The sequence below is a fragment of the Hydra vulgaris genome, chromosome 01 (genome assembly GCF_038396675.1).
Source record: "Hydra vulgaris chromosome 01, alternate assembly HydraT2T_AEP".
Lineage (NCBI taxonomy): Eukaryota > Metazoa > Cnidaria > Hydrozoa > Anthoathecata > Hydridae > Hydra > Hydra vulgaris.
The window spans coordinates 49,323,011-49,343,755 of NC_088920.1; the positions used below are offsets into that span (position 1 = coordinate 49,323,011).

Genomic DNA, 20,745 nt, shown 5'->3' on the forward strand with positions numbered 1-20,745 from the left:
ATATATATATATATATATATATATATATCAACCCTCGGAAATAGGGTCAGCATTTGGCAATGCATATATTATAAATATACATGTGTCTGTGTATATATATATACATATAAATATATATATATATATATATATATAATATATATACATATAAATATATATATATATATATATATATATATATATATATATATATAAAATATATATATATATACATATATACAGGTTTGGCTAGGAAGGCGTGCATTTCACATCATAATAAGACTACGCAAATACTCTGTGATTTTAAAAACTTGACCACGGCTGTCAATATGTTTTGAAAGTTTGTATACATTTTAAAAACGCGTTAAAAAAATTATCTTAACTTAACTATAAAGAAGCTTAAAAAAAAACTTATTGTAGAAGAAGCAAATAAATTTTAGTAAAAAAAAATAACGAAAAATAAAATTAAAATAACTCAACTAAAACTAAATTAAAAAAATAAAAATAAAACTAAAAAAAATACAAAAACTAAACTATAATAAATAATAAACTATAATGATAAGATTATCTAAATTACATTTGGAATAAATAACTTTGAAACAATATTTTTTTTACCAATGTTTTTATAATTTTAATTGTTTATGCGACACAAAGATCGCAAAAAGTGACCAACGGAGCCGTCCATATACGTAGATCTAGGAGATGTGAAAATAAAAGTAGATTGTAGATGATGTCATAGGGTGAAAATCATAAATGAATGTAAAGACTATTTTGTAGGAGGAATAAAATTTTAAGACTCAGGAAAAGGGTGAACAATAACTCATGCTTTAGTCATCCTAAACAAATGATAAAACAATGGTCTATGAGTAAACAAGTCAATATAGATCCGCTGGTTTACTAACGGCAACCATGGCTAAAATTATCGCACCATACAAAAACAATAAAATAAAATAAGTACATAACAAAATATTAAATAAAATGATAAAAAATGATAGTACGGGCAATATAAACAGAAAAAATAGGCTAATAAATGTGCTACTATTTATGGTCGAAACTCAAGATAATAAATTAAAAACTGATAATCACCTGTGTGAGATAAAGGTATATAAATGTCGTAAATGTAACAAATTCATAATATAAAGCTCACAAAGCGCTAAAATACATGAGTGTATTATATAGCATTATTACTTTATTTAGGAATGCAAAAAGCTTCCTAAATAAAGTAATAACTTACAACTGGCGATTGATTAACAAATGCGCACATTTAAAAGTTAAAAAAGTTTCTATGCAAAGCTTCACAATAATGTAAACAAAAGAAAAAATAATTAAATTGTTTATTTAAACAGTTTTATATATTTTTTTTAATTTAAAGACATTTAAAATAAAAAATACATACTTATATAAATATATAAAAATATATATATATTGTTCATTAATATTTTTGTTAAAAATCATTAGCAGTGATTTGTTACTTTATTCAAATGCGTTTTAATAATCTAAAAACATAAGTAAACATCAAAGTTATTTAATTCATACAGCTTTCAAAAAAAAAAAATTTTTTCAGGGCTCGAATTAAGTGTATTGCGATCGCGAATTGCGATTACTTTTCGCACCTTCACGATTATTTTTTTCTTAAAATTTGTTTTTTTGCGATCTTTCTTTTTTTCGTGATTATTCCTTTTTTATTTTAGAAGATTGATACTCTATTCGCGAATATTTAGTGTTCTTTTACAGTATAAAACTGCAGTGACTTCTGTAACGATAATTTTTTTTTTAAAGCGGAGCGTAAAGTAAAACAAAGAAAAATAAAAGATTTAGAAAATCAATTAGCAAAAATGTTCAAATGCAAGAAAAAGACCGATTATTTAAGGAAGGAAAAATTTATAAAAAACAAATGATTAAATACCTATTCGAATCAAGAAATAAAAGATTTTGATTGAAAAAAGAAATAAAAGTTAATTGATTGAAAAGTTACTTTCTTAACTCGAATTCTCAAGGGCTTTATTCCGATTTAGCTCATTTATTATGAACAAATTTAATGATATTTTTATAAGTTTATTTTGTGAAGAATAGAGGAAGGCAATATAGACTCTAAATAGTCATTATGAAAAAACCTTAAAATTTGTTAGTACACTTGCTAATTTTAAATTAATAGCAATAAATGGATGCAAATAAGGACCACAGATGCAGATTATCTACAGTTAAAAAGTGGGAAAAACATTTTAATTGTGAGTTAGAATACGATTTAAATAGAAATGAAGTTATAAGATTAAGATGCAGTTTATGTAAACAATTTGAAAAACGGATAAGTCAAACAAAATTGTTTTCCATGACCTGGATAAAACCAGGAACAATATCAATAAAAAAAGATTCAATGGCATCGCACTTAAGCAGTGCACAACATAAAGAGGCCATGTGAATTCATCAACAAACAACATTCGGTTCAGTTTCATTATCTAACCATGTTATTCATAATACTCCAATCGGGCGTGGTTTACGTAAAAGATGCTGACTTGTTACGGAAAAAGCTTAATATTGCGTATTACTTGACAAAACTTAAACCAAAAAAAGTATTAGATCGTAAAAGATTCTATTATTTAGACACATTTTTTTCTTTCGCTTTATTTAATTGAATGAAAAAAGTGAACGCTAACTTTTATTAAAAAATACATTGAATGAAAAAGCAATAGATAGAAATATCATGGGAATTTGATAAGGTTACTTAGATAAGAAAACTTACTTAATAAGAATTTAATTATCATTCTTGTTTGTGAGTGTGCGAGTTTTCGTGAAAATGTTAAGTTTTAACATTTTATCACGATAATGTTTTCGTCATTTTTAATAGTTTTTTATAACTGTTTCAAATTTATAGATTGTTTTGTTAGAGTTTTAAATAATTTTTTTTTATTGTTAAAAATTTAGAGAAAATTAAATATTCTAGTTGTTTTAAATGCTGAACGTAAATGTTATGACATCTTATGCAAAAATGAGACTTATTATATGTGTTGTTATAAATAAGTTGAAATAAATAATGCCCCCTCTTTGTTATGAGCAACAAAAAAATTGCGATTAGATTTTTTTACGTTAATTCGAGGCCTTTTTTTACTTCTCAACAAAATATTTCTACTTTTTGAGTTAATTAACTTTAATGATTCATATATGAAGTTTTTTAAAGAGACTATTGCTGTTTAAAGTCGTCGCTTATAAAATTTAAATTTTTTTTTATAATTTTTACTTTTTTTAATTTACTTATGAAAAAATCTTATATAATTAAATAATATAAACAAAAATTTATACAACTTTCAATGATACTTTAACTAAAATCATTAGCTACTTTATTTAAAAGCATTTTGCTAATATATAAACGTTAGTAAAGATAAATGTGTCAAAGTTATAAACAACCAAAATAATGTGTCGATATATGTGTTGATAAATGTGTCGAACTAATTAACAACCAATTTTTTCAGCGCATTTGTTAAAAACTGTGGTTAAATCAACAAAACAAAATATTCTTTGCGTGGTTATATATAGACTTGAAATCACACACCTTTCTGGCCAAGCCTATATATATATATATATATATATATAAATATATATATATATATATATATATATATATATATATATATATATATATATATATATATATATATATATATATATATATATATATATATATATATATATACATATATATATATATATATATACATATATATATATATATATATATATATATATATATATATATATATATATATATATATATATATATACATATATATATATATATATATATATATACATATATATATATATATATATATATATATATATATATATATATATATATATATATATATATATATATATATATATATATATATATATATATATATATATATATATATATACAGTATTGGCCATTAATAACAATCCACCATGATTTTTTTGATATTATTCAACTTTGATTGTTAATAAATCAATGATTGTTTGACTCATTTCAAACATAAAAAGTGTAAATTGATGAGTATCATATTTTCTTTTAAATAAATATGGACATTCATTAAAGTATGAATTGATGCGCTAATCATCTGGTTTTTTTAACACTTACCTCATAATCTAAAATAATTATAATGGCCAAAATTAACTATCGACTCTATTATTTCAAAATTCCTTCAAAATTGCATTTGTCTTTGAGTAAAATTTTGAAGTTATTTGCAAATTAAAAATTATTGTTAGAGAGTTTTTTTTGAAAATTGTTATAAATATTTAAAAAGTTTGTGTAAATAAAATATAAAATTTAGCATCTAATTAGCAACTACAACATTTCAGCAATAAAAAAATCAAAATGACGGGAAAAACTATTGATAATACAATAAAATGTAAAATCATAGCTATCATGGCCTACTTTATTTATAAATAAAGTAGGCCATGTATGAATGAACAAAACATCTCAATGAGAAAAATTGCGAAACATTTCAACACAACACATCCAACTGTTAGCAGAATAATCAACCGATATCATGAATACAATACAGTTGAAAATATTCCGCGTCCTGGAAGACCCAGCATTTCAAATGAAAGAAATGAACGTTCACTTATTCGCATAGTGAAAAAAAATAGAAAGTTATCATCTACTGATCTCAGTCGAAAATGACAGGAAGCTTCTGGTGTTGTTGCTAGTGCTCGAACAATTAGAAGAGTACTACAAAAAGATAATTGCATGTGGCGAGCTGCTTGCAAAAAACCCCGTCTAACAAAAAAACATCAGAAAGCAAGGAAAAACTGGTGCTTAGCTCATAAAATTTGGTCTAAGAGCATGTGGCACAACGTTCTTTTCAGCGATGAAATGAACATTGAGGTTGATTTAAGAAAAAACCGAGTAATGCTGAGAAGAATACCACATGAAAGAATGCGCCCAGATTGTTCTATGTATAGAAAAAAACAAGGTAGTGGCAGTATAGGCATCTGGGCCTGCATGAACTATGAAGGTGTCGGCTGCTTCAAACTATTTGATAGCAGGCTCGATTCTCAAAGATATTTAGACATATTGGATAATTATTTGATGCCTAGTATTGACATTTTCCGAAAAGACACGGGAATTATCTTCCAACAAGATAACGCTCCATGTCATACTGCTAAGATTTGCAAGCAATGGTTTGAAGAAAACAACATTAAAGTCATGTCTTGGCCTACCAATAGCCCAGATCTCAATTGCATAGAGAATTTGTGGTCTTGGTCAGACAGCAATCTTGGTAAAATTGAAATAAAAGATCTGGACCAGCTGAAAGAAGAAGTAACAAAATTACTAAATAATGTATCAAAAGATATTACTAAGAATTTAGTGAATTTCATGCCGAAACGGATCAATGAATGCAAAAAAGTTAAAGGATTGTCAACAAAATATTAATTTTGTTTTTTTTTTCATTTTTTTTGTATTATAATTTTTTTTTGTTCTTATAGTTAGTTAATTTTGTTGATGTGGTTTGTTTATTTTGGCCACATTTTTTTTTTGATACATATGAAAACTTGTTTTCATTTCAAAATTTCAGTTTTTTATTTTTTTAATTTATTATTACTTTATAATAAATTTATATAGTAATTATTTGATTTATTTGAATAAAAAAAAAATGAAGAAAAAATCTCTTTTAATTTTAAAAATATGTAATTTCAAACTTATATCCATACCACAATAACATGATGGAATGTTATTAATGGCCAATACTGTATATATATATATATATATATATATATATATATATATATATATATATATATATATATATATATATATATATATATATATATATACATATATATATATATATATATATATATATATATATATATATATATATATATATATATATATATATATATATATATATATACAACTTTCCTCTATTTACTTTAATTGGTTCACATAAAAATAATTTAAATGACAATGTTACCATAAATTAGGAGATTAAATGTCTATATATACAAATATTATCAGAAAATTCTAGAGATGCTCAGGTAAAGTGAAAACAGTTATTTAAGACATACTGCTTTTGTTTATATGATGCAACTCTATGAACTAACTTTAGTGTAAATATTTTGTCAGATTTACAATCTCATTACAAAACATGAACTAAAATGCGTTGGCTACCAAAAATACTCAGGTGTTACAAATATGTTCATGGAATTAGGCTTGCTTACTCTAGATACTTTATTGCTTAACTGCAGTCTTAAAATTGCTTAACTGCAGTCTAAAAAATCAACTTGTTGTCTGTGCCAGTAGAAACGCAGCTGTGTATACAATAAACAGAATTATTGATTGATTATTTCTATCTTAAGATAATTATAATCAATTAATAAATTGTAAACACAGTTCTGAATTATAAATAATTCTATGACATGTAGTCGAAATCAAATAAAAATAATAATAGCAAGGTCATTCTAAAGTTAATAAAAGTGATTGTTGTTCTCTTGCTTAGAATTTTTCAGCACAATTTTTTTATTGTTGATATAAACAAGTGCTACACTATAAAAATCATAGCAAAGTCATATTTGTTACCAAATATTTGCCAGCATGTTTAAGGACTCAAGTACTAAAGTGCTCACTAATAGGAGAATATTGCTCACCATGCGATATTTAAAATAATTAAATTTATTTAAAACAAAAAAAAATATTTTCATTACTATTAATTGTATGATTCTTAATTTGATTCTAACCTTTGTACGAGGGATCATAAAAATTTATTTTGCATAATGGAATATCCTTCCAATAAGACATGATGTGTTCTATATTTTTTTATATATTCTAAATAAATAGTTAAATTAAACAAATGAAATATAAAAACAATTTATTTTAACAGATATTTATTATATGGGTAAAGATAATATATATTAGAAACCAATATATATGATAGATAATATACATTGGTAACTAACCCAGTTTTGATTTTGATGAAATAAGAATGGATTTTATATTCGCAATTGATTAAATGTGATGAACATAATTTTAAGGATTTTTGAGGAAAATTCAAAAAGTTATCATTTGACTTAACGTAATCGACACCATCAAAGGGCAATTTAAGTGATTGCAAATTGCAATATCTGAAAATACTTCAGGTTCTGATATTATTTAAAGCATCTAAATTGTGTTAGTTTGCAAAAAAAAATTACGACTGAAAAATATAAACTTATGGGAATAAAAAGTAATAAATATCATTCTCATAACCTCAGTCTTCTCCGTTTGAAAATTGTATTGTTTTTAATTTTTAAATTTTGAATTGTGTATTATGCGTTTATACATAAATATTTGTTTACACAACAAATAATCCAGGTATTATAAAAACATGATTAAAATAACAATTATTATAACTCAAATTTTAATTTTAATCTTTAACTGTTGAATAATGTGAAATAATCTTAAAACTAACCAATAAAACCAATAAAAAACTCATGACAAAATTTAAATTGTTTAATTAATGTACAAAATATTTAAATGTGCAAATATTAAAAAATCAGGTTTTTTATAAATCAAGTTTATATATATATATATATATATATATATATATATATATATATATATATATATATATATATATATATATATATATATATACTATAGCGTATATAGATCAGTAAATGCTTACTAGTTTTGTTTATCTTTAAACCATTTGGCATTTTCAGAAAAAGAACAAAAAAATGAAAGATTGCTGCACCATGCCAAACCTTCAGTTGATGTATTGGCACTCCTTTGCGGCAGCAGGCGTTATAAGATAGTCAATATATATAGTAGGGTATTTAAGTAAGGGTAGTAAGTAGAAGGCGCAAGAGATGCTAGCTCTTTAGAGAGGCGCCAATTACAGTATTTATAAAAAATAGAAAGAGAAGCAAAATTATAATGATGTGACAATGGTTGAAGGTTGGCTGCAAGAGCAGGTCTGACCATGTTTACAATGCATTTTTGCACCTTGTCTAAAAGAGAAAGGGCATCATTCGAAAAACTGCTCCAGATATGGCAGCAGTATTCCATATAAGAACAAATTAGAGATTTAAATAGATAAAGAATAGAATCCAGAGTAAGAAATGGTGAGCACAATAAAAAGATACAAACTTTGCAGATGCTAATTTTGCAACAGATTTGATATATGGTTTTCAAGAAAGATCAGAAATAAGAATTAATCCTAGAAGACGAAGAAACTCATAAAGTACATTACCATTCATAAATATAGAAAAATCTAGATTATTGTGATAACAATAAGTTGAAAAAAAACTTCAACAGCCACTGAGAGCACCATGCGGCAGCAGAAATGAGATACTTTTCAAGCTCAAATGCCCTCTCCAAGCAATCAGAGAGTGTTGGCTTCTTGTCAAGACAAATATTAATGGTAGTATCATCAGCAAACAATGCCACCTTAGATATGAGAAATTCTGGAAGATCGTTAATGTAAATTTAAAAAAGTATAGGGCCAAGGATAGAACCTTGAGGAACCCCTGAAGATATAAGAAATGAAGGAGAGTGCTGTCCATCAAGGACAACTTTTATATTATGATTGGTAAAGAAGGATTCAATAGTTTTAAAGATGTTTACTGATACACCATAAAAAGAGAGCATATGGAGAAGACTAGCATGTCAAACTTTATCAAAGATAATGAAATCCAGGAATGTTGTCTGGAAATCACTTTAGATACAGAAGCTAGAGTATTACAAATCTCAAGCAATAGATCAACCTGTTTGTTGGCTAATTCAGGTAGGATGTGATGACTTGAATCAAGAGATAAGATTGATGAAAAGTTCTTAGCAATTAATTCAGGTTTGTTTTTAGGTGAGATAACAAAATCTTAGCCATGTAAGACAGGTGGAATAACAAATTTTTACTTATTATCGACACTGTAAAGATTCTCCAGAAGTCAAGAGCCTAATTTATGAGATAAAATACGAGATTTTGTGACCTGAAAATAGAGGACTTTGGCGTTAGACGAAACCTTTTTACAATGGTTTCTAGCGATTGTAAATAGACAACTGTTTTCTGGAGAATTATTTTGGTAATAGATATGGAAGTAATGGTTACAATTGAAAATTCCAGAGGAAAATCATGGAGAGCATATTGTCAAAAGGGAATAAATGATATGGTATTGTCAAGAGGGAATAAATGACTCCATGCCAGTCTGAATCCAAGAAGTTACATTAGAAGCACATCTGTCAGCAGGAAGACGAAAGATTTCAACCCCAGGGGCATCACAGAGAAAATCATGGAAAGAGTCCAAGTCAGCTTTAAGGTAGTTGTAAGAGAAACAATGATAGGGGGATTCTGATGATGAAGCAAAATGAGATAATAGATCAAACAGCACCTAAGGGTGAACTGACCCCTGACTAGGATCAAAAATAAGACATAAGTCAAGTAGAGAAGGTAAATGATTTGGATTATCTGGAGAGCAAGTTAGAATTTTGACTATTTGTGTTAGAGATTGAGAAAGACAAAAATTGTGGGCCTTAATGCCTGTAGAGTTACTGACACTAGAGCCAAGCCATACAGTGTGATGAGCATTCAAGTCACCAACAATTCAGTGTGATAAGCATTGAATCACTAACAACAACGATATTGGCTAAAAGATAAAGAGAAAGAGCTTGATCAATTTGATCAGAAATAACATCAAAAAGAGTGGAGTTTTGAGATGAAGGAGTGCAATATAGAACAAAGAGAAAGGTGATGTAGTGAATTGGTCCTAAACAAAAGCACATAAAAGAATAGTCTCTTTAGTGACTATTGGAGCCCTTACAAATTTAAAGAAGATAACCACCAACACTAAAATCACAAGATGATACACCTAAACTCAAATTAGTCTCACAAAGAGCAAGTAGGTCTAGTGAACTTTGCGAGTGATAATACTCAACAGAAGAAAAGTTACTTTGAAGACCACAAATACTATTGTAGGAACTTGGTGATGATGATGGTTTTTTGTGTTTTATAGTTTTTGGTACTTTAGTCATTTTTGGATTTGTTAAAGAACTTGACTCAAAGCACAGATAGTACTCAGTAAACTATTTAATAGTCCAAGCAACAGCCTTTTTACTATTAATAAACACTAAGTCGTAAAAAAGGGCTCCAAATGTAGTCTTGACAATGCCCACCAAAAGTATGAACAGGGACATCATCCATCCGCAACATACCACTGTTAGTACTCTGACTTTACAGGTGTTGATGGAATCAGCCTCTCTGAGAGCTACCACAGAGTTCAGGAAACATGACTACCAGCCAGCCTTAGAACCATAAACTGAGTTTTAGAGCTATACCCTCATTAAGAGATAACAGAATGAGTTACCTAGTCATAAAAACAGAGACTCAAGCAAAACCCATGCATTGAATCAAGAAGATTCACTATTCAACATCCACTATTCAACTGAAAATAATGTATTATAAAAACATCTACATCAGCCTAATAGATGAAAAAGAGATGCGAAGCCGGTCAACAGATGGAATCTGTTTACATCTTACATCTTTGCCTAGGAGGTCTTCTACAAGGCAGTAGCCAAATGCATTTAGCATCTGCTCAAGATGAGTATTTCTATCGGGACACAATCTCTAGCTTTTACTCAACCAAGAGCCCCATCTTATGTCAGAGTTGGCTTCTCCAAGCCTTTACCTAAAAAAACATATCTTACAAGGCACCAGGACATAAATCAGTTGTACTGGGTTACATGTTACCAGTAGCAGGATAACTTGTCCACGCATGAAATATAATTTTTGTAATGTAATTGACTGTAATTGTTTCCACAATATTTCCTAATTGTCCAGGGTGAATACAAATTACTAGGGAAAGTTAACATAATGATTAAAACTAAATTTTAAAAAATGTTTAAATGGTCTCCTATAAATTTTAAAAATTTCACCAGAAAATAAACTCACTATTTTGAGAATCCAATGCAAGAGCAGACTATCAATGGGGCATAGGTGGAGCCAGACCATGTAGTAATGGTGGGCTAATTTTAGATTTTTTTGATTTGGTGGTTCCAGATCGTCTATTAGGGGTGATTTTCCAGGTATAATGCTTTATAAGCTGGCAAAGCCATTATTAAATATTAAATAAAAGTCTAAATAAATTATAAATCAAAAAGTCTTTATACTTTTGTTAAACCTATATGAATTATGATCTTTTTATAATTCAATTTTTATCATTTCCTTGACTTGTATCATTTTTCATAGTGGAAATAACTACCACCCTAAAAAAATGAAAAAAATGAAAAACAGTAAAATAATTAGGTCTAATTAATTATTTCTTTTTTTATTTTAAAGCCGATATAGTGCAGATTTTATTTCTTATTTTTTTATGGATTTTTTTTTTGCTGTATTTCCATTTAACCTTGTTAGGCTCAAGTTCTTGAAATGCATATTATTTTAAAATGAGGTCAGTTTGTTTAAAAAAATTATTTTATGTGCAGACAAACAAGGAGTGCAACTGCCCATTTCTCCTGGGAAGACCTGTTATATATATATATATATATATATATATATATATATATATATATATATATATATATATATATATATATATATATATATATATATATATATATATATTAGTTTAAGTTGCTAAAGTTTTTAATATTATTTGAATATCCGCTCTATTTTTCTAGATGCTTTTCTACTTCAATAATAATATGAAATTACTTATATTTTTGAACAAAGAATGAATCATAAAAGTCATAAGTGCATTATAGAAGTAATAACACTATTATATTGTTTTATTACTTTTATAAAGCAGTTAGTGACTAAAGTGCTATTACTTTTGAAGTCATAAGCTTATTGTTTTGTTTTTTACAACATCTTTGCAAACAAATTTAATTTAATTTGCCCTTTAGAAAACAAAGTACACGGTTTTGCCAAAACTAAAATTTAAGACCAAATATTTTTCCAGATATCGCAAATCATGATCGTTTAATTCAAACCTTGTAAATATATATTTATAGATATATATATATATATATATATATATATATATATATATATATATATATATATATATATATATATATATATATATATATATACTTATTCCCCTTATCTTCAAGGGAGCTAGTTTCTCTAAATTTTTTAATGATTTCAATAATAGTCTTTGAATATCCTGCTTTGGACAAATTTTGGCACTGCGAATAACCTTCATCATGAAGCACAATAACTTTTTATCTCTTTATTAAAGATATTTTACTCATTTAATTAATCTAAAAATGCAAATTAAACATTTAAAAATAAAAACAAACATTTAATTTATCTAAAAAATTGTAAATAGACGTATTTACAATTTATACAAGTGGTCAAAAACATATTCACAGTACTGTATATATATATATATATACAAGGTTTGAATTAAGCAATATAATATTATATATATATATATATATATATATATATATATATATATATATATATATATATATATATATATACATACATACAAAGTTTGAATTAAACAATATAATATATATATATATATATATATATATATATATATATATATATATATATATATATATATATATATATATATATATGTATATATACAAATATACTTGCGTACTTACCCTTGCATTAAGTTTCACTGATGACATCATATTAAAAGGGAGCTGCTAAAATATGAGTAATAATTTAAACTATTTATAGTTTTTTTTAAACAAAATATATATACAGATATATATACATATATAAGTGTATATATAAAAGTAATACACAGACCTGTCAAGTCTCCCCTATTTCGTGGGAGTCTCACAAATTTTAAAGAGCATTTATCTCCCTCTTGCATATACAAAAAAAATTGAAAAACTCCCTCTTTCTTATTAGCAAGGTTTAACCCAACTAAATTTCAACTAGGTGGAAATTATTAACATTAGAAAGTATTATTTCATTTCAAATGAACAGACCAGAAAATCAACCATGTTTTAATTATGATCCATCACTTAGTGTCATTGAAAATGTTAAGATTGCTACTTGGGAGTATAACCAAAAACATTTAAAATGTAAATAGTTAATCTTAAATTGTATTTATGATGATGGAAATAAATGATAATGCTTTAAATATATATTAAACTCAGACTTATTTAGAAGACTCTTTTTTTTTCTAATGGTAAAGATATTTAGTGCGATAATAACTTGTGGTCGGGCAATATAATAAAGTTTCCTTTATACCAATTTTAAAAACTTCACAGCTATGAATACAATTTAGTAAATTATTTGCGTTGAAAAAATTTTGCCCCTCAAAAAACGTTTTACTAGTTCGCAGAGTTTTAAAAACTAAATGAGCATATTAATGGTAGAACTAATAAGGTAATTAAACGATATCCATAGCATAATTGTTTATACATAAATTAAACTTATATCAAAAAGCGTTCTAAAGTAATTTTTTTAAACCTCAAACAAAAAACTATAGTTCCGCAAGGTTGTGTTAAAAAAATACAAAATAAACATTAAAATTATAATGGCAGACTCGTTCTTACTATATACGAGTTATTCTGAGGCGTAATTTTCTCTTTTGTTCAGTAAAATTTCATTTTGGCTTGGGCTTCCTAAAAATGATTATAACCGTTTCAAAGCATGCCAGAATTAAAAGAAATGAGACCTTTATCTTCTTACCGAAAACAACCTTAATAATAATGTTGAGCTTGGTAAAATTGGTAAAGTTGGTAACGGATAATTATGTATTTACCAGTAAAAAGTTACCGTTAAATTATTAACTCAGTAATCAAGCATATTATGAAGCATAATGTTGACCATATTTACAAGCTTGATTTTTAGATGGATTTGGTTGCAATTGTAATTATTTACCTGCAAAACACATCAAGTTACCTTTCACCGAGCTTAACCATACTTGGAAGTAAGAGAGAAACTACGACTTATACAAATTTTTGTATAAAGACTAATTTTTTTTTGAACAGGTTGAGCAGCTTTGTAAATCTTAGGCAAAATTTTTTCAAAAAAATTTAAAAATATAATTTTTTCTAAACCAATTTTTGCACGTTAGATTATTTTTCCAATAGTGAAAAAATTATATAAACCCGACGCATTGTTCATGGGACCTGTGAGCAGTAAAGTTAGCAAAAGTTAATCTAGCCCTGTTCTACCCAATAATATTTTTATTTTATTTTCAAGACATTATATTTTTATTACTTTTAAACACTAAAATATTATAAAATGAAATTTGAACACTGCTTATAATTATATATTGAGTTTTGAATTATAATAATGTAAAACTCTCACATTTGGGGCAGAACGGGTAGGGGAACAAGTTTAGGGTTTTTTGATGTTCCAGAGTACAATCACTAGTAGAGTTGTTAATGAATCGCGTCTGTACCCAAACTTGAGCCAACCCGACCCGTTTGAACCGGGTCTGGGTCTCGTTATTATGAACCCTAAACCCGCCAGACCCATACCCGTTAGACCCGCGTTAACTAAACGAGTCGGGATTAACCAGACCCATTATAGACATTATGCCATTCAGAAGATTTAAATTGCGCAAATTTTCTGATTTTATTTATTATTTGGCATATATGCTGAAAAAAACACAGATGCTTTAAGTGATTAAAGCCTTAAAATCAAGAGGTTCGAGGTTTGATTCCTGCTCTGACCATATTCGCGATATTATTGAGGAAATTAACATAGGTTTTTTGTTGTGCCTCAGATAAATAATCTACTAGATACTCACTTAGTATTGTATTTTTCTAAGGCTAACTGCTTTAGTTTTTAAGCATTTCTATCATTGAAAACTGAGAAAAAATACTTCAATTACACCTTAACTGTTTTCGGCCAAGATGACACATTCACTCAATACTCCACACCCAGTAATGCTATGCACTATTTTTGTTCTTGTTTTAACATGACCAGAGCGGCTTTGAACCAGATCCGCCCCATACCCATAAAGTATATTGGGTATGGATCCGAGTAGGGCTTTTTGTTAACCGACTCAAACTCGTACCCGTATATACAAACTCGTACCGTATATACGTATACAAGTCGGATCTGGGTTCGGATCCGTTAATATCCAACCCAGACCCGACCCATCAAGAGCCCTATTCACAAGATTTTTTTGCAAAGCATTTTTGCTTAACATAAGGATAAAAAAAACCTTATTTGAAGTTTATTTTATGTCTGAAAGTTATTTATCTCAAAGATCAAAAACAGTTTTTCGAACGTTTGACTTCCAGCTCCGGCTCCCAAAATTTTTCTCCAACTCTATAAATATCTGTTAAAAAAAAATAACTTTGTAGTTAAAATATTGGCATCATTTAACAAACACAAACGATGTATAATTCTTTTATCAGTTTAAGTTTTATTTGACCGTAACATAGTTATACAATTGTACGATATATAAATTGAATTGAAGATTTAAATTGCAAAGTTTAAATAATAAAGCAAAGAAACCAACCATGTTTAAAAGGGTTCGGCTCCTGCCAGTGGCTTAGCAAGGGTAGGGTATTATTTTAGGGGCAGCAAATTTATTTTTAAAAATTCTAAAACTTATCTGTTTTGTATCCCTAAGCAAATACCATAACGCAGTACTTGATATTTGTTTTAAAAAATATCAAGCTAAATATTATAATGCAAAATAAAATCTTCAATCTATAAATTCAACGGTAACGACTTCGAAAAATGGGCATGTTTTTTATTTCTAAATGTTTATCTTTAAGGTCATCGAAAAGAATTTTGCCATCAAGATCAAGATGAAACGACTGGATATGGAGGAAACTTTTTAAAATTAGTTCATTTGTTGAAAAAATATGACCTCAAGCTAGGTGTATCAAACTTGAAAAAAAATTCTTTAACTTACTTGTCATCTACCATTCAGTTTAAAAAACCGAGTTTATTAAAGTTTTTGGATAAAAAGTCAAAAGAAAAGTTATTGAACTGATACTAGAAGATAAGTATTTTTCAATAGTGGTTAACAGCACCCCTGATACTTCTCATAAGAATCAAACCAAGTTTTATGTTAAGTTAGGATTAACAAAATCAGATGTATGTTGCGGAATCCTCTCTTGATTTCATTGACACAAAAGGGAAAAAATGCTAAGCCATTTCAACCAAAATTTGGAAAAATTAGAAAGTGATGGAACAGATGTTCAATATTGTTGAGGACAAGCATACAATGATGTTGCTGTGATGTCTTGCCACATCAGATGCGCATTAAAGAAATCAACGAAAAAGCAGAGTTTGTTGCATGTACAAATCATTCAGTAAACTTAGCAGGTGTGCATGCAGCATCAACTGCTTTGAATTCTGTTAGGTTTTTAGCAACTAGGCAGCAGTTATTCATACTCTTCTCTTACTTGACTCAATGCTGGAATGTTTTTACTTATGTCACCGGTCAAACTGTCAAGTGCAAAATAGAAACACGATGTAAAGCAAGGGGATATGTAGTTAGTGTTGTGAAAAAAAAAGTTACTCAAAAATCTTAAATGCTATTGAACGATTAACTTTTGAAGAGGAGAATAGATGTGCTATTGTGGGTAGTTGTGAAAGAGATTTTTTTAAACTAAAATTGATAAAAATAGACCTTACATCTTCAATGAGTACCCGCGTTTAAGAAACCTTGCCATACTATCCATTGAACAGAAACTGATTAATGAAATTGACTTTATAAGCCTCATTGATGACTTTGCTCACAAAAAAGAAAGAAAACAAACCTTCAAAATGTTGTAACAAAGTCGATTTTTTGCGAATAAAAATCAAGTTAAAAATAACCTTATATTTAAATAAGTCTTTTGATAAATGCAATGGTTGTAGTTTTTATGTAGGCGGCACAAATTAGATTTCTCCCCGGGCTGCATAACCCCCCTCCCTCTTACCTCCCTCCCCCTCCCTCCCCCAGGTACAAATACGGTTTATAAAAGTTCAACGTTTAAAAGTCGAAAATATTGCAAAAATTGCATTGGTTGGTGGATGAGTTTATATTATAAAGAGGCATTCGTCTAACCAATATAGGCGTGAAAAAACAGTAAATTTTATTGGACATAGCAATGTTATGTAAATTTGCGATTAAGGGTTTAAAGTCCGTTGTTCATGTTGTTCGGAAGTCTTGTTATTATTATTTTCGAAACCAAAATGATTTAATTAGCATATGTGATGTAATTTTTTTATAATAAATCACGTTTAAATCCATGTTTCTTAAATTGTTTTTTAAATTTTCGTTGTGAGTTCAAAGTTTAATTTTGTACTTTGCGGGGTTTTTTATTGTTGTTCTTTTTTTTATTTGTAAAAAGCTTTGAGTGTGATTACGAGGTGACTTTTTTAAGAAAACTAAATTTTAATCTAATTATTACGGTTTTCTTATTTCAGAAACTTGATGTATTTATCATTCATAAATTTTCACAAGACACCTTTTTTATGAACAAATGGAAGACCTAGATACTTCAGATGAACTGGATTTGTCTTGTTTACTTTTAAGTAATTTTCAACTCAAAAGTCTGAGTGCACATTTTGGGTTTAACCCTATAAATATTAGGAAACTTGTACTTCGGAGTAATTCATTAAAAGAATTGCCGTCTAGTATTTCCGATTTGTGTAATCTTCAAGAACTAGATGCTTCTTCTAATCAAATATCTTGGATATCAGGTGAAATTTTTTGTCTAAAACAAATAAATAAACTCGAGCTACGAAATAATCAGCTTCAAACTCTTCCTAAAGAATTTGAAAATTGTTCATCATTGAAAATCCTAAATCTTGGAGGTAATTTGTTCACTGACATCCCACCTCCAATATTTAATCTCAAAGGACTTCAAAAACTTTTTCTTGGTGGAAATAAAATAGCTGTTTTGCCACCTCAGATTGAGAAATTAACATGGTGAGAATTTAAAATTTTCTATTTATAAATGTATTACTGTTATAATTACTTCATTAACATTATTCACTACCACCATATTCTTTATTCACTCATGGTTTTTCTCTGGAAACTACAATTCTCACAGTGCATTAGCAAATCGTTTTTAATATATCTAAAACAGAAAAAAGGTCTCCCCTACGATATTCTATTAAATAATTTTTTTTTAAGACAAAGTTTAAAACAAGCATTACACTTTAAGGCAAAAACCTTTAATTTTCTAAATAAAAGTTTTAGTATCATCATTATTATTGTTAATGATAGTATTGATGTTGCTGTTTATTTTTATTTTTGAATTCATTATAAAAAAATTATTTTACAGATTTTTTAATTATTTATAATAAATTTGTTATTATATTTTAGCTTGGAAGTTCTTTATCTTGGAGGAAATCTTTTGAAGACTGTATGCCCAAATTTAGGGAAGTTAAAACATTTAAAACAACTGGTTTTATGTGATAATCAATTAGAAGTAATACCACAAGAGTTTGGTTTTTTAAAGAGTCTTGAATCATTAAGTTTGCATCAAAATTATTTAAAAACACTTCCAATGGGTATTTTATCCCTTGTAAATTTACAGGAATTGACGTTGCGTGACAATCCATTGGTGAATACTTTTATTAAAAAGCTTGAGTTCAACCCGCCAACTCTTCTTGAAATTTGTGGTAGATGTATTAAAAAGGCAAAAGTTCCATATACACAGCATGATTTACCACGAGTTCTTTGTAATTATTTAAATTCTGCTCAGTGTTGTGTTAATCCTAAATGTGATGGTGTTTATTTTGACTCTCGTGTTAAGTGTATCAAGTTTGTGGACTTTTGTGGTAAATACAGGTTGCCTCTTGAACAATATTTATGTTCTCCTTGTGATAATGGTGATAGTAAGTTTGATGCAGTTGATTCATATATAATGCAAAAAGTTCTTCTTCCAAAGAATGTTGTTGACTCTGATTGAAAAGATAGATAGGGTGAAGAAGTGTATATATTAGATTTTGTGTAAATGTCAATAAACTGATTTGAGTCAAAAAAAAATTTTTAAAGTTTTGCCTTTTATTAGAAACTCTCAATTTACGTGGTGCAATAAACTCTATAACTAACTCTATTGTAAAGGATTTTATTTTTTTGCAAAAATGGTATGGTAAATACACTGTTTACTTAAATGATTTTTTTAATTTTGTATTACATTAATTGGGGTGGCGGGAGAGAAAAGATAAACAGCTTTTTTGATGCTAATGATCTTCTGGACATAAAAAGATAAAAATCTAGCATAGTAAATTTTGCTTGTGGTAAGTATATATTGCTTGTGGTTAGGTGCAGGGGTACCAGAGACTAGCGTTTTACACTTTTAACAATTTTTTGGTTTTGTTAGAAAGAAACATAAGATAATCTAAATAAATATATAAAAAAATTGAGCATAAGAAAAATAAAAAACTGATGCCCATCTTTCTTTTTGTAGGTTTGTAATTAAGTCAATAATCAAGGCAAAGGTTATAATAATTAAAGCATGAGAGCTGCATATGATTTTTTGTGTGGATATTTCGATCTGTTTGGTACATACTGTCGTCAGACGTTCGTCTGACAAAGGTCTTGAATCAGAGGCTTTAATTTTTTCTTGCAAAAAATCAAAACATTTTTGAGGGGAGGGGTCAATATAAAAAAGACAAGGGGGGGTCATCAGAAAAGGACGTCATGTTACAGAATTTTTTATTTTAGTTAATAATATGGAAGTTATTTAGTAATACTAGTTTTCCGTGTTATTACTTTATTTTAGTAATAACATAAAAAACTATGTAAACATGTTTTTATGAAGTCAACGGAAAACGTAATGTTTTTATCGTAATTAATGAAAAAGAATTAGTGTTAATATTTGTTCGCCTTTTGCGCGTCATCGTTTTACTTGCTGAACATAGACCTGCTGCCCACGATAAGTGGCAATCTGAAGTGTATAGGGTGAGGGTACAACTTTAGCTAATAAAAATTTCTGTTAAACTATATTAGGCTTAAATATAACTTTTTAGCCTCTAAACTTATTTACTCATAATTTTTTAATTACTTTGTAATGAATTTCAAATCGTTCAACGAGCTAGATCCCGAGCTCAAAAAGAGAAGCTACCATCTTAGCAGAAGTGCTTTATATACTCGGTTGATGCCAAAATGGAGCAAATTGTTTGAAGGAAAGAGACGCATCCACACGTTCTAGTCAAGTTGATGTGAGCCCAAAACAATCTTCATTCAAGGAGGCTACTTGTGGTTATAACCCTTCTCTCAACTCTATAACTCGGAAACACAAACCTTTTCAAATGGATTATCCACTTTGTACACCAACAATAAAGGATGTGGAAGAGGTTTGCTCTTTTATATTCCCCAAGGATGTGTGCTTTATAAGTCAAGACAATAAAGCTAGGATCCCATTTGTAATCACCGCTGCTAACAAGCAGGCTCTTATATTAGTGCATATGCAATATCATGTTTCTCATCCTGATCACAATTGAGTCATCGCTGCAAAGCACAAGCATATCTCGTCTCTCTACTCAAGCATTGAAATCAAACCAGATAGGCTTGGAAAATCTGACGTAGTTTCCTATTTTGGTCCCACTTATGTTGCTATTTGATCTGGAAAGCATTCATTATCAACAGCGTATGCTCACGGATCGGACTTTGAACAACTTTTGACTCTGCCAGAGTTTGATTTTGTTACAAAATACCTTTTGACCATGATGGTCAAGCGAGAGATTGTCTTCAGTGTTGATTTAGTGGGATAGATTCTCCCTCATGATCATTATGGAAATGATCTAGACGCTCAAGAAATTCAATTCATTTTTAATATCAACTCTTTATCAAAATGCAATGTATGTAGCAAGACTTAAGGAATTAATTATCTGCATTGCGACTTACATTTAAGGTAGGACTGTG

At 28.0% G+C, this 20,745-nt stretch overlaps 2 protein-coding genes across 7 annotated transcripts in view; one reads left to right on the top strand and one right to left on the bottom strand.

Annotated features, from left to right (window-relative positions):
* Positions 1-12,665, bottom strand: part of LOC100212423 (uncharacterized) — a 29,223-nt gene extending 16,558 nt beyond the window's left edge. For 2 of the 6 annotated variants that reach the window (XM_065788454.1, XM_065788455.1), the window contains exon 1: positions 10,881-11,067. Coding sequence is in view for 2 of the 6 variants with exons in the window: in XM_065788450.1 (XP_065644522.1) it covers positions 6,697-6,757 (61 nt within the window). In the remaining 4 variants the exon portion in view is untranslated. Of the gene's footprint in view, positions 1-6,696; positions 6,797-10,880; positions 11,068-12,553 lie in introns of those variants that run through there. The other 4 variants (XM_065788450.1, XM_065788452.1, XM_065788451.1 and 1 more) reach the window with 3 other exon arrangements.
* Positions 12,666-17,183: 4,518 nt separating this feature from the next.
* Positions 17,184-18,992, top strand: LOC100207684 (leucine-rich repeat-containing protein 58). The gene is made up of 2 exons (XM_065788456.1): positions 17,184-17,799; positions 18,199-18,992. The coding sequence occupies exons 1-2, from the start codon at positions 17,351-17,353 to the stop codon at positions 18,785-18,787; spliced, it is 1,038 nt and encodes a 345-aa protein (XP_065644528.1). The 5' UTR covers positions 17,184-17,350; the 3' UTR covers positions 18,788-18,992.
* The last annotated feature ends 1,753 nt before the right edge of the window (positions 18,993-20,745 follow it).